The sequence below is a fragment of the Lampetra planeri genome, chromosome 19 (genome assembly GCF_965212315.1).
Source record: "Lampetra planeri chromosome 19, kcLamPlan1.2.h2, whole genome shotgun sequence".
Taxonomy (NCBI): domain Eukaryota; kingdom Metazoa; phylum Chordata; class Hyperoartia; order Petromyzontiformes; family Petromyzontidae; genus Lampetra; species Lampetra planeri.
Genome location: NC_136125.1, coordinates 3,916,569 through 3,932,384, shown reverse-complemented (window position 1 = coordinate 3,932,384; position 15,816 = coordinate 3,916,569). Strand labels below are relative to the sequence as shown.

At 47.1% G+C, this 15,816-nt stretch overlaps 1 protein-coding gene across 1 annotated transcript in view; it reads right to left on the bottom strand.

The window, feature by feature from the left end:
* Nucleotides 1-15,816, bottom strand: part of LOC144723968 (neurobeachin-like) — a 518,054-nt gene that overhangs the window by 210,964 nt on the left and 291,274 nt on the right. Inside the window, exon 12 of the mRNA XM_078602770.1 lies at nt 11,859-12,011. Within this exon, the coding sequence (XP_078458896.1) occupies nt 11,859-12,011 (153 nt within the window). The remainder of the gene's footprint in view (nt 1-11,858; nt 12,012-15,816) is intronic.

Below are 15,816 nucleotides of genomic sequence, written 5' to 3'. Positions count from 1 at the left end.
CCCCTTCTGGCAATAAAACATGTGTTAAGATGTTAAAACACCAAACTGAAACCTTTTGCAAGGAATCATGTCTGCATTAAGTGTAAATGGCACCTTATCAAAAATAACTCATCACTATTAATTTTTGGTGCACGTGATTCGATGCATGTATCACGAGCGTAAGAATCCATTTTACTTTGTGAATCGATGGATATTTACAGGCCTAAAATGCTGTGCCTCTCTAATCTCCATCAGTCCTAATGCCACCACATTTGGGATCGACCTCCTGGTACACATCTGGCTCTGAGGGAGAGAATTGAACCCGGAGGAAGGAGTCTGTCTGATTGATCGATCATTCTATGTTGGCTAATTCACCAAAACCTCTCCTTACCTCTCGATCTGTCATCTCTTTGTGTGCTTCTGCATTGCTGTTTTCCAGGATGCAGTTTCCACGCTTGACCGACTGCGCTCATCTGCGCTGCGAGCAGCTTCTTCACCGCATGACAGATCATTTCTCTCTCTCTCCTCTCTTCGCAGCTTCCCTTTTACAATTCCCTCAATTTTTGTCTTTCCAACCTCACACAAACCGACTCGAATTCAATAAGCTTGTAACCTTCCTCGAATCGAGGCATGTACTAACTCCTATCAATTACAACTTCGACGGTGCTGTTTGTTACTGGCTGCTACTTTTGTTGAGCCTCAAGGGACTGTGCTCAGTAACCGTGATAAACAAAAATAAAACCCTTAAATATAAAGAAATACTCCCACAGTGATACTGCCATGGTTTTGTGGCTCGCACCTCCAATCCGAGAGATTCAAACTTTTCCAAAGTCACACAGCACTCTCTGTTATAGTTTCACCTTCAATCCGGCTTGCTGATTGATTATAATAAAGCCTTTTGGATATCTGTACCTGCTGTGCTGGAGGCACACCCAGCCTCGTGGAGTTCCCGTTGTTATCCCCAGTTTTATACCACAATGTAATCCATGTTGATGCACTAATATTCATCGTCGTTATCATCATCATCTGCCATGGTCAATCCACTGCTGGATGAAAGCCTCCCTAAATCATCTCCAACACTCACAATCCTGCGATGCAACACCTAGCATCCGAATACAGGATTGTTCCATCGTGAAACTCCGCGGTAAAATGTCCTCTTGATCACATTTCCACCGTCGACTGCCACTCCATCATTGTTCTAGATCGCTGGCAATTATCCCTTCTGGTGACAGGTCACCAACAAGCCCACTTTGTTTCGTAATCACTAAATTGTAGATTGTGCCCACAGTACAGTGGCATTAAAGTTATCTATTTAGACAGCACACTGCCAACTCTTTGGCCAGTCTACCCTCGACTTAATAAATCGTCTGTGCTGGCTAGCGCCGCAGCTGCATGTGGCTCAGAATACTAAGCAGCTGCTAAGTAATCTCCACAATGACAATGGGGCCACCCGATAGCTATGCGATCACACCTGTGTCCACGAGGCCAACCTCTTTGTTAAAAAGAGCAGGCGTTGACGGGGGATTGCGAATAAGTCGAGGAGCTTCAAGGAGCTGTTTTATAGCCACCATCTACCACTCAGTGGCAAGTGCTGTCATCGGCAAAACTTTTGCCAGGCTAGTCTACCCACAGGACAACCACCGTTGACGTTTCAAAAAGTAGTATTCATTTTATCGACCTCCGTCAATCTGGAAGGAAAAAAAACACCAAAACAAATACAGCTCATCGAGACAGAAAATGTAGCCCTATACCATCCAGTAATAGGCACGGCACGGTAATCACGTGTATGGCGATGGAGGCAGCACAATACAAACACCCGGGTAAGCAAGACAACATGCACTGGAAATGGTGCAATTACATCAACAAGTGATTAGCACAGGTGGATGGGCTTCAAGGAATTAAACAATTAAACGATCAACTCTTATAACCTCATGAAAAAAATCTAATCCTTTTCGATAAACAAACTCAGAAGAGGGGACATTTGCGGCTCTATTACTTTTTAATTACCGGTGTGCCCCGGGTTATTTACCGCAATTACAGCTGCTGCCTCGTGTACTCCCAGAGCCATGCTTGGTGCAATTACGCACGCGACAACGGTGACAGAGGGGGGGGGGGGGGAGAAGCACGGCAGATGAAACCACGTACATCCAGACATCGCACGCAACCACCTCCTCCTCCGCTCACGCTTTACAAACGATCCGTTTAATAAACGTCGGTAGAATGCAAAAAAATGTATGCATATACTTTCAGAAAAAAAAATGTGCCGATGTCTCCACAACTAACAATGGACCTTGTTTTCATCCCTGTTGAGCAGCGGTGTGACGTTGACGCCACACCGTGTGGGCACAACCATTGGGGAGGTCAGTGTCCTGCAATCTTCACGTCAGGGCTCTAACGACACACGCGTTCGACCACTGCTGAGTCGTGACATGGCCAAGATAGTGGCCGCGTGGTGTAACATCGACGAGGCTCGAATATTGCAACTCAATACTCGACTGGACGTCTTCCACACAAAAAAAAACCACATTAGCAAGCTGCAGAGTTGTTACAAAATCCTTCAGCATGTGCCGTGACGGGCACTGCAAGATCCGACCTGTGTCCGTTCAGTGCTCGCCGAGCTGTGTCGGCTTCCGGTTGCCGAACGAATACATTGTAAGGTCGCACTCATTACACGCACAAAGTGCTTGCCGCAAATGAACCACAATACCTTGCTAATCTCGTCAAGGAGCATAAACCATCAGGCGAACTCCGGTCATCCTCGCAGCAGCGGCTTTTGGCTGGCCATCGGACAAAGACGGTCACTGCATCGCGCACTTCCAGATGCGCTTCTGCGGCCGTCTGGAACGCTCTTCCTTCTGATATTAGGAAGCCACTGCAGTGATGCACTTTTCCATCTAAATTAAAACTCGTTTCTTTCTAACCGCTTTTTTGTGTTAGTTTGTTGTCCTTCCCACGTACCTCTGATACGCACGTTTGGCTACGTACGGTGCGAAAGAAGTTCAACATGCATACATGTGGCACGTACAAAGTCGCAGGTCAAAATAAAGGTCACAACGGTGGCAAGTTTATGTATGTTGAACTTCTTTCGCACCGTACGTAGCCAACTGCGCTTATCGGAGTTGCGGGGGAAGGACAACAGAAAACGCGGCGGTGAAGACTGCTCGACTTACATTCAGGGAGGTTGCGAGTTCAGATTTTTTTCAGGGATCGACTGAGCCCATCACTCCACTGTATTTTAGGCAGTGAGTACCGGTCTCTTGGAAGTAAACAGTTGTTGTTGTTGTCCTATGGAGACAATGTTCTCTGCCACCGAATGAAGGTGCAGCTCTGCAATTTGTTGCTCATGCCACTGCTGAGGGAGCTCGGATGGACCCCTCTATAAGGTAAGTTGGTCTACTCTTCCATTCAGGGCAGACGTCTTGAAAGAGGTTGGGAGTATCCACATTCAGCCCACCGCACCTGACATACTAATTTACTAACTTTGCCGTGCAAAAAATGATAATAATAATAATAATTGACAGCACTTTGTCAACCCACTCATGGATGAAAGCTTCCTCAAACCACGTCCGTTATGGAGCTTGATTGACCATACTTCACCATGCTGGTAAGTGCAAGCTGGTGAAAGGGGGCACACCCAGAACGAGTTTAGAGTCACCGCTGGTGTTAGCCATGGCTGGGGATCAAACTCAGATTTTTGGGTTCAAAGTGCAGTCCACTAATCACTGTGCTACACCTCGTCATAAAACAAATCTTTAAACCTGATTTCAAGCACAGCATTTCAGTCCCAGAGCAATTGGCATGGACATTCAACATCAGCTGTTAAAAGCTGCCATGTCATATGAACCAATATCATGAAGCCCTCCCCCCGCCACCACCCCCCCAATGATCTGGTCCACATTTGCAGACTGAACAATACTCCACGAAGGAAACTCTACATGAGTCGGTTCAGTATAAAGGGGGTTCACATTCACACCGCTACCCAAAGTAATTACCTGATGAGGTTTTCCATGAGAGGCGGTTTGTGACCGTATGTATGTTGAACTTATTTCGCACCATACATAACCAATCGAGTGGGTCAAGGGCAATAAATTAAACATAAAAGCAGTTCCAAAGAAATTCGTTTTCCATCTAGCTTGGAAAATGCGTAGCTCCAGTGGCTTCCTAATAACGCACCGGGCCAGCGTTAAACTTTAGTGGTGCAAATTCTGCAGCCTTCCACAAAGTGACGTAAAAATAAGCGCATATCGTTTGTGAAAACAAAATTAGCAAATGGTTCTGTCACTGGGAACAATAATTGGGTCGATGGACGTATGAAATTGCCTAATTACCTGCATTTATTTATCAAAGCAATTTCTGTGATTTCCTTTGCTTTCAATATGTTTTAATGAAATGTCCCTGCAAACCAAGATACAATCATGTTGCACTACTTCAATCCGAATAATTAGAATTATAGCCAGTGTTGTCTAATTGCACTCCTATGTGCATGACGCAATTTAGTTAGGCAATTTCACGTTGCTATGCATTAGGATCCGTCTAATAGCCGTATCCAACCCACAATGCCGCTCTAGATACGGACAATTGTTTGCAAAATTCAATTTAACGAAGGCCACTGCAGTGTCTGCTACCGAACTCATCGATAGCCACCATTTACATCCAGAATCAGAATATTTATCCTGGAGGAATCCGATGAGCTATAAAGCTCTTCTTTTCACAGATGTCCTGTGTGGTGCTGTCGTCACGACATCGCCCGCACAAAACGAACAGCTCCAAGTTTCACATCCTGTTCAGGGCTTCGACACGGCCGATCACTAATTCAGAACTCAATAAAATCGTCGCAGTACCAATGAGAGTGGAGTCAACAGTTTGTTTTACCGTCCGGAGAGAGTGGCACGGGCCATGTCAGTGTGGGGAATGTTCACCGAGGCCCCCTGGGATGGTGATCAGGGGGATGTGAAGGGGAGGTGTTGTGGACCGATTGTGATTTTGCAAGCGTCTCTCAATGTTATCATTCGAGCAGGGCTAAGAGCTTACACGTGTACATATAAAGTCGATATATAAACTATCGAACCTCAAACACTCGGTGGCTGGAGAAGGTGCGGGAAGGGCAAATGCTCACGCGGATTTTGTCCGCATTAACTTGTATGTAACTGTGAAAGTCATGCAGCTTAACAATCACCTTTAAATGCTCTTTAAGTCGTGCCCTTTGGCAAGCGTGCCTACCTCCATTATTCAAAGTAATGTCAAAACCCAAGAGCCGTGCCATTGTTGGCTATGGCGTTGTCAACAGCGCGACAGCCACTGCATACTTCACGTGTGTGACCGCACACAAGGGAATTTCCCTTTATATCAAATAACTCATTACAGAATATCGGGGCAGTTTAACAAGAACTCTTTCTGTGTCAAGATCAAAGGGTCACCACAGTCAACGCTGACAATGCCACGATACCTCACCGTCGCTTCCTTCCTTCTGCCAGTTCTGATCGCTCTTGTGCAGTTGACACGCGACCATCTGCCTCTTGATTTTCCTTTTGTTTACCGACTTCTGAGTGCCACTCCAATACATATTACGCGAACTCCGGTCATCCTTGCAGCAGTGGCTTTTGGGTAGCCATAGAACAAAGACGGTCACTGCATCGTGCGTTTTCAAGGGCACCTCTGCGGCCGTCTGGAACGCTCTTCCTCTGGGTATTAGGAAACCAGTGAATCTATGCACTTTAAAATCTAGATTGAAACCTAATTTCTTTACAACTGCTTTGCGTGTTTCGTTTGTTGTCCTTCCCCCCGCACCTTCGATTAGCGCGGTTGGCTACGTACGGTGCGAACGAAGTTCAACATACATGCATACAGCCCTGAGCTTGCTGTTGAAATTCCTTATTCCTATGGCGGGGGTGAGGCTATCCATGGGAAAACCGTACGGATGCGAGAGCTGCTCCACTCTACCGCTGAGCCACCTGTTTCTTCGCGTCAATTTCTTGCCGCATTCAAATTTGCATTCCTCGCAGTGATTGGGTGCATAGTAGGTCTGGCCTTTTTATTAGCAACTTTAAAAACATTTAGATTGCTCCTCCAACGAGGGTAATATTCAGTGACAACCCAGTCACTCGGTAAGCTCTTGTTTATCAGTCTTCACGGCAGTCGTATGATCAATGTTGTTAATTAATTGAATTATATGCATGTTAATTTGCCGTCTCAATACGGGATGTTAATCCGTCTGACAAGCGTTGCTTGCCAGCGGCATGACAGGTATTTAACACCTGTGGTGGGTGGACGTAGTTTACAAAATGCAAAAGCATCTGCACGCAATTATTCCTCAAAGTGATACATTGAAAGTGCTCGGGGGCATTGCGTTTAAATTATCGTTGACTTTGATGATAAACAATAATTCAAGTTAAAAAGGTCCTTTCAGTGCCAGTAATTTGTATGTATTGTTAAGGAATGTCATTAGTCACTGCCACAAAGATATAATGAAAGAGAATACATTATTTTTTTCAAGATATGATAAAGTGCTAAATGCAATTTGAACACACGAGTGTTTATCTCCTTAACAACCCCGAAACCTGATCTGAAATTTCAGAGGGATGTTCCGAGTTTTGTGGTCAAATATTAATTGTGCACAATATCTGTCCTCGCGTCACGCAGGTGGCAGCACTTGGCTCGCATTGGGAAGAGAGAGAGAGAAAGTTCAAATCCCAGTTGGGGATACACAGCCTATCATTTCTCTATGGGGGGTCAATAAAATGAGTACCACTTTGTAGAAAGTCAAAAGTCGCCAAAGAAATGCCACCAAACTCTCTGCAGCACGAGTGGTAGGATTGTGCTGTGCACAACTGTAGATTGTAGGTTGACACGCGCCTGCAATCTAGGCATTAGATATTAGAGTTGATTAATTGCTCTGAGGTCTTATACATAATGCGCTCATCTGTAGGGGTCTGTGCGGTACCAGCAGATGACAGCACGGCAAGTCTGATTTTGACAAAGTGTTACTCCTTTTATTGATTCCCAGAGTTATGATATGCCGAGGCTGCCAACTTTCCTGTTGTGAAATGAGCTTCGTTGAAATAGGCCAATAGGAGAGAGCACATCTGAAGTTTGTTCTCAAGATGTATTTAACGACTCAACTGCAAAAACACTTGCCAAATCATCGTCAAGCACTGCGTGTAAATGGTGAAGGTGAATATTCCCTGAGCGTGTGAGTGCAGCTGAATCAATCACTGCAAAAACAAACCCAGCCCCGTGCGTGCGTGGAGCAGCAGCCTGAGTAGTGATCCGAGGTAACACCGGTGCACCTTCTCCACGTCCCCTGGTCAAGTGCGTTCACGTGCTCGCGTGTACACACACGCAGCCTGTGCATGCGCTTGTGTGTGCCGTGTGTATGTGCGTGTGTGCAATGTCCAGTGTGTAGAGCGGAGAGCTAACGGGTTCGTGCGCTGCACTATAATCCCAAAGGCCTGACTTTGATGAGCAACCATGGACAAATATCGGTGGCAAGTATCGTATTTTTGACCTGTCCAGCATCTCCCCTAGGTCAACTCATGCATGGTGCTCACTAACATCGTATAATTCTGCTTTGCTGGCCTTCGTAGTTATTTGTTGACTTGCTTCTAAAACCTAAACAACTAAACATGGGATATTTGTTTTAGAATGAGTATGCGTGCGTGTATTTTTGTGTGGATGAGTGGGGGCGACACGGGTTCGATTCTTGCTTAAGGCCAATACTGGTGACCATTATCTGAACGGGTCTTAGACCTTGCCCAAGGTCGACTCAGCCTCAAAAGAGTACCTGGTGGGTGTGTAAACATCGCCACGAGGGAGACAAAGGCAGACGGGCATGGTGCTGGCCACCCACCCCTTCGTGTGCCGTGTTGGCCTTCATAGGTGTTCATGAACAGCACTTGCCCCTACAGTCTGTGAAGGCTATACGGGGGGTCTTTGTATGAATGTAACAATGCTTATGGCACTGCCCTCTATTCCCAGAATGCCAGGTTTGATTTAAATGCATAAACTTCGGTGGTAATTGGTATCCGTGGTCCCGAGCTGGATTGAACTGTCTCGAGGTTTCCTCTGCTTAATATTGTGATGTCTGTCGATTTAAAGCTTTCGTGACTGCAGGGATTAATATTGTTGGTTCTTTCGGTAAAGTCACGTAAAAGGGATAATAATAAAAGTGGATTTAAGCACAAAAACAACTCCAGTACTAATGTAATGGACAGAGCGTGGCTCTCCCTCAGGGCAGCAATGGACCGAGCACAGCTCTGCCTCAGGGCAGCAGTGGAGAGAGCGCGTCTGGCTCCCTCACGGCAGCAGTGGAGATAGTGTGGCTCTCCCTCAGGGCAGCCGTGGACAGAGCACGGCTCTCCCTCAGGGCAGCAGTGGAGAGAGCACGTCTGGCAACCTCACAGCAGCAGTGGAGACAACGCGGCTCTTCCTCAAGCCAGCAGTGGAGAGCAGGGCAGCAGTGGACGGAGCACGGCTCTGCCTCACTCGCACTCAGCCGTCTCCTCACTCTCACTCACCCGTCTCATCACTCTCAATCAATGGTTGGTTCGCTGCTTCAGCAGTTCCACTGCTGGATGATATTTTTTCCGCTTGTGTTGCGATCGAAACGTTGTGATTTATGTTATTTTATACCTACGTGACTTTACCGAAATAACTGGTGGCAAGACAACAGAACGCAGTGCGAGCCCTGGCACCGTGGAGGGGACTCGGTCTTAGCTGTTTACGATAACAGCTTACACCAACAGTCAAACCAAGCCACGAAGGTAAACTGTGTGACGTTACACGTATGTATGTACGCACGTGTTCCTGGTTGTGTGCGTGTGTGTCCCTGGTTGTGTGTGTATGTGTGAGGGTGCCTGGTTGTGAGTGTGTGTGTGCCTAGTTATATGTGTGCGTGTGTGTGTGGTTGTGTGTGTGTGAGTGTGCCTGATTGTGTGTGTATGTGTGTGCCTGGTTGTGTGTGCGTGTGTGTGCGTGTGCCTGGTTGTGTTCGTGCGTGTGCCTGGTTGTGTTCGTGCGTGTGCCTGGTTATGTGTGAATGTGTGAGTGTGCCTGGTTGTGTGTGAATGTGTGAGTGTGCCTGGTTGTGTGTGAATGTGTGAGTGTGCCTGGTTGTGTTCGTGTGTGTGCCTGGTTGTGTGTGTATGTGTGAGTGTGCTTGGTTGTGTTCGTGTGTGTGCCTGGTTGTGTGTGTATATGTGAGTGTGCCTGGTTGTGTGTGAATGTGTGCATGTGCGAGTGCTGCTGGGAACAGTGGTTTAGTGGCCATCACACTGCGCTTCGCTTCTCTTGACTCACAATCAATTCCCATCGCCACAAATCAATGGCAAATGGTGTCACCATCCGATCACGGAGCTTGTTGGGGGTCCCCCTCCGCTGCTCCTGCTCATGCCCGACTGGCCACGTGCTCTGTGCTTGCTGCGTTCAGAAGTGCCGGAGGAGGAAGCCCTGGGACTGGGCGAGTGAATTCAAGGCGCCATTCACCGACCGCACATTACGCGCCACACAAACACAAAACTAAGCGAGCCCGCATTTCTGTACGATGTACGCATGGTTGTGATGTTGGCGAGCAACTGTTGTGGCCAGTATGGCACAAAAGAGTGCAGCTGCTGACTATCACCATTCTAAGCCAACTCACGAGTGTAACCCCCCTCCCCCCACCCCACCCCCCAACATAGTTCAATGTATAATACAGTTTTTTTGGGGTTAGAGCGCTTACATTTAAATCCTTCGTTAAAATACCGCCACGACCCTGTGTGTGTAGGCTTTTTCAGAAACACTGTGACTTCCTCCATCCTAAAATACAGGGAGTCTTAAGACTCAATGAGGATTTTGTTGATAAAGTAATAAAGTCGACGTATCTCCACGTTGAAGAAAGCGTGAACCTGCGCTCATATCTGTCGGTCACCCTGGGCCGGTGGTTGAAGTTTAACATTATTTTGTTGGATGTTGGCAGTCATTTCATGGTAGGTTTGACGTCCTGGAGTACAGGACAAATTCAGACACCCCTGTCACTGTTGTTCACAGCCACGCTTTGAACCTGGGTCAGTGGGGTCATAGCGCAGTGCTCTAACCGCTGTGCCGCCACTCTCACAAACACAAAAAGGCACAGATCGCCCTATGCAGGTTGCAAGTACTGTTAGCGAGCACCTATGAAGGCCGGCACGATACTCTGAGTGGGGTGGGTGACCAGCACCATGCCCGTTCGCCTTTGTCTCCCCAGTGGCGATGTTTATACGCCGCACCAGGTACTCATTTGACGCCGAGTCGACCTTGGGGAGGCCCAGGACCAGTTCAGATAATTGTCAGATAATCGTCACCGGTGCCGTCCATAAGTGGAAGTCGAGCACAAGTCGCCAGGTTCGTAGCGCAACATGCTAACCGTCACACCACGACCACTCCCTGTAACAAACACAAAGGACAAAGAACCTCCCTATTGTCTTAACAGACTGTTGGGGCAAGTGCTGTTGGCGAGCACATATAAAGGCCGGCATGGCACACGAGAGGGTGGGTGGTCAGCATCACGCCCGGTCGCCTTTGTGTCCCCAGTGACGATGTTTACACACTGCACCACTCATTTGAGGCTGAGTCTACCTAGGGGAGGCCCAGGACTGATTCAGATATTCGTCACTGGTGTTGGGCATGCGCGGGAATCAAACTCGGGGTGCCAAGCATGCTAACTGTTGCACTACCATTCCCCCACACACATACACACAGACACGTTTATATTGGCAGCAATCAACACAGTCCATTGACAGAATTCTCCACGGCAGAGGAGACATCCGTCAAGTGCGGGGGACCCTTAAGCGGCTACTACCCACTGCTGCGTCGCACGTGTTTAATGGGCTGCATCAAGCGGTTGTGAAGTTCTACAGTACATCTCGGCAGACAGCGTTTACGGTCGATGAAGCTTTATGTAACAATCGTTCTTCCGCCGCGCGAGTCGCTTAGCCAGCCCTCCCCCAGCGGACCTCGTGTGGCCTGCATCGTATCACGTGCAACTCTGGCTTCAAGCCCGCATCTGGCCGCCGAGGGCAGTGACACAAGAGGGCCCATTTCGGACGGAGGTACTGGGCCTTGTTCCAATTACGGCGGCAGAAAAGCACCTGCGAGCTACGCCATTAGCGGAGTGAAATTCGCTCACATTTGAGCGTGCACACGTGATACTGTGAGTGGGGAACGGTAGCCTGACGGTTAGAGCGCTGGGCCACAATCCTCAAAGGGTCTCTCCGCGCTCTGACGAGCAAAAGGCTGGCACTGTGGTTAGTACACGGGACTCGCAAGAACAACTTTTTGAGCACACATCTCGGTCAGGGATCGACTCAGCCCAACATCCATTTAAGGCTCAATTACATTTAGGAGCAATTTTGCAGAAGCCAAGAAGTGCGATACTGGTCCCTGCTACAGTTCATAATTATCATTATGTCCTCCCAAATTGCCTAAGCCACGTATGCACCTTAGTTGCATGCATATGAGCATGTGACGCCTTCCATCCGGCTCAAGTGCGGGTGCGATAGCCCACACGGTTGCCGAGCACAGGCTGAAAGGTAAAACGCCAAACGGCCAGCAACAAACAGAACTACATTGAAATTATCGGAGGGAAGCGTTAACACGTTTCCTGAATTGATCAAGGTTGTTGCGATAAGCGCTTGAGACAAGAGACGATGGGGGTGGCAAAATTACATGAGGAGAGCAGTGCAAGTGGTCGAACACGGTACGGGTGACATTTTCACGCCAAGCGCAAAGGAGGGTCCCGCATTGGGATATTTGGACGTCAGCCACGTTCATAGACCCGGGGGGGTCCTCAACGAGGGTGGAGGTAGTAACGGGCGAAGTTCACGGGGGGGTGGGGGGGGGAGTACTGTGTTGGGGGTCAGCCCTACCTTAGCCGGCGTGTGTATCCAGATGGCGGGGTTGAAGAGCACGTGGTCGCACAGCTGCTTGAGCATGGGGGCGCCGTGGGGCAGCGCGTCCAGGTACTTGGCGAACGACAGGAAGTGCTCGAGCACGGCACGCGACACGTGGGCCCTTGAGGACTGTGCGTCGCACGGGAGGCGTAGGGGGGGCACAGAACATCAGCTGGGCGCAGGTTCGGCAGCACGCGATGACCGGGCTGGGAACTCGTTTAAGGCCGAGTTGACCTACGAGAGACCCCGGACGCCACTTGTTTCCGGTGTGCGCGGCAACGAACATCATTTTCATAACACTGTTCAAAACCGTGGTTTTTTTGTCGCTGTTGTACTGTTTTCTCATTGTGATTGCGCAAAATTATTCTTGTCATGGGAAGAATAACATTTTGTGTGGAAGTTCCACGCTGCCCAGCATAATCTCACCGTGTGTCAGAGATCTTCACCCTGTGTTGAGGATATTACGGCAGAATTATTTATGAAGTCACTTCAATAGACCTCACATCCACGCCAATTGGCGTACTTTGTGTACGTCCTGCATGCTGTGTTTGCCGCATAGCAATCCAGTGTTTAGTCTAATTTATGCTTCTACATTATGGTAAAATAGACATTTCTCGGTGATTTTCCACATTGTATCGATTTCCAATTTATTTGAACCCCAGCGACTGAAAAACGTATCAGAGCAGTGAATTTGAACAAATTCAAGGTCAGTTATATACAGTGCTGCAGTGACATGAAGTGAGATGTTTTATGAAAGTTTTGTGCAAGAATCACTGCCATTAATACAGTGCTACAGTGAACTACAGTGAAGTGTTTTATGACTTTGTTTTGTGCAAGATTCACTGCCATTAAATTTACACAAGACACAATTATACTGGCTCAGAGTCACCGACTGAATCGCGCAAAGCTCCTGTGCCTGTTTGAGCAAGGAGAAACCTTCCCTTGACCTCTGACTTCGATAAAACTAACGGCACTAATAACAATGAAGCACAAGCAGCTCGCAGTACTCAGATGTTAACGCCGCAACCACTGGGCAATGCGTGCCCTAGCATGCATCCATAATATATATTACGTTGGCAGGCATCAATACTGGCATGACAGGGGAAAGCAAGACATATATATATTTGGAGTTTACATATTCTCTCCATCTTCGCGTGGAGTTTTTCTCCGGGCCCTCCAGTGTTTCCCTCCACATTTACAAACATGCATTTCGATGGTTTTTTCGGTAAAGTCACGTAGGTAATTTTTTCAATTAAATAAATGAAAACAACTAAATTAAATCACGACGTTTCGGGCGCAACACAGGCGTCTTTCTTCAGGTGGGGACAACGTAGCGAAAGCACAACCGCTTAAGTGTGTCTAAGAGATGGCTGTGACGAGGAATTATATTGTCGTGGGGGATGGAGGGAGGGGAGGGGCCATGGTGAGTGTGTGGGCGGGCTGTGGACTGGGAGGCAACGTTGTGAGGCACGGGGGGGGGGGGCACTGGGAGGCAACGCATGGAGTTCAAACTGAAGCTTTGTAATGCAGGGAGCGGAAGTAGATAAGAAAGCTAAGATTAAGCAGCCTTTTGTTATGCTGCCGTGACTATTTAAGCGGTTGTGCTTTCGCTATGTTGTCACAACCTGAAGAAGGACGCCTGTGTTGCGCCCGAAACGTCGTGATTTAATTTAGTTGTTTTCATTTTTTTTTTACTACGTGACTTTACCGAAAAAAACAAAGAGTATGAATCTTTGCAGTCACGAAAGCTTCAAATCTAGAATGCATTTTGATGATTTAGATTATTTGGCTGCTATACATTTCCACATGATACACTATTTCGTTGAGCTATCATCTGTCGCCAGGTCTCTCTGAAAAAGCAGTAAAATAAAAAGTTTAGTTTTATTTTAAATGTATTCGTGATTTGCTTACCTTCCCGACACTTTGTACGCCCATCATTTTTGTGTATTGTTTGTTGTAACTTTCTGACCCAACCCTATTGGACCTCTGTGGGAAATGAGCTTTATAGCTCATCGGATTCCTCCAGCATAAATAAAGATTGTGATTCAGATTTTGGGCACGGTACTGCTGGTTCAATACTGTGGATGGAATGATCAGTTGTATTTGTTGTGCCCAGTAGAGGATTTGGCTGCGGTGCCACTGAGCCTGTGGGCTTGTGGATCAAAATCCATGGCATTTTGTGGGCTTATGCCATGTTGTCAATAAATTACTCTTACTTTGGATCCCAGTGTACCCAGTAAAGCTGCCACCACAATATACATCTGTAACCACCTCCTGACAGTATTGAAAGTAGGAAAGAGGGCTGAGGTTATTTTAATTCTCTGCTGCACAGACATTTCCTTCTCTGTTAACCTTGCACCCATCACCATGAGGTAGAAGAGGTTGCTCCTTCTGCTTGTCCCCTTCTGGAGAAATATTTCCCTTGCCGCACATACCTGTCTCGAAATAAATGAGGGGCCCCGATTTATGTAGCTATCTTGGCCATTATTCCGCCACTTTTTTGCCGGAATGATGGCTGTTTTAGCACAAACTCAGAACGTTCAGAATGTATGTGCATGTCATGATTGTTCCCATAAAACGTAGCCATTCGACCACTTCTTTTGCCATGAAATGAAACATTTCCACCAATGCGTGGAATCGTGTCCATTACAATGTTCGGGGCATGGCTTCGTGCAGGAAGCACTGAGAAGCTGTGATCGTCTTCAACTGGACATATCTTCGTTGAACATTCTGCCATAAATTGGAAAACTGATCAAATTTACAGAATAATTGAAGAATTTAATTCAACTACAGTGTACAGCTCATTTTGTGAAAGTGTGTCCACACATGCACGTGATTTTGTGTAGCAGAGAGGGCAGTGAAGGAGTGTTTTTTTTTTCCCCACTGCATCCCAGCCACCTTCAATTCCTGGCTATACACACCGGTGACCAGTGGCATCTGAACTTGTCCTGGGCCTCTTCTAGGTCAACTCAGCCTTAAATGAGTACGTGCATCTGAGTGTGTAACCATCAGCATTGGGTAGACAATGCTGGGCATAGGAGCGGCCCTTGCGCACTCTGCAGGCAATAATGGCGTGCTTGCTAAAAGTGCTTGCCTTGACAGTCTGGATAGCTACACACTGAAGACTTTTACCATTGTGTGAGTTTGTGCCAACACATGCGTTTGTGTATTTTTTAACATCTGTAATTATCGCCAGATGCTCTGGCAAATGCTTGCATTGAACAATTATCTCCAGAATGATTCACAAAGCAGCTTTGCACTGACGATGAGGCACATTGCAATAAAACAAGTTTTCATTTTAAACAAGATATGTTTGCTAGTGAATGAGTTGGAGTGAAAGTATAGACTGAATACCCCATTTGATTTACCTTTCCAAGCCTAAACATACAAATGTGTTCTCATCGGACAACAAAATTTGCAGATGGCAAAAAAAACGAAACAAGGCGTCTCGGTGATGTTCGCAGTGTTGGGCACTGCTAATCTAAATTAGTGGCCTTGAGCCCGTCGTGCATAGAGAAACTACGAAGTGATGCACGTTCTATTGAGCTCTGGGAAAAGATAGGCTGAGTTGACCTCTGACTTTGCAACTTCTGCTTGCTGCATGGAGCCTTCTTTCGCTTTGCCACTCCACCAGAGTGTGCACAGCAATTGGCGACACTGCGAGCCCCTGACTTGTGATAGCTACTATCTCACTTCACTGGAAAATGTTCACAGTGATTAAAATAATTAAGAGTGTTGTATTTGATGACCACTCTATCCCAGAATTCCTCTCCACTGGTTCATGTGCACAGTGGTTTGTGATAGTAGGAGCATCTCATATTCCATCGCTACTATTACATCCCGTAACATTTCACTTAACTGAGAAAGTGAACCAAGATTTGTAACAAGGGTCTATTATATTTGATAGCTGCTATATCCCATAACGCCTTAATTA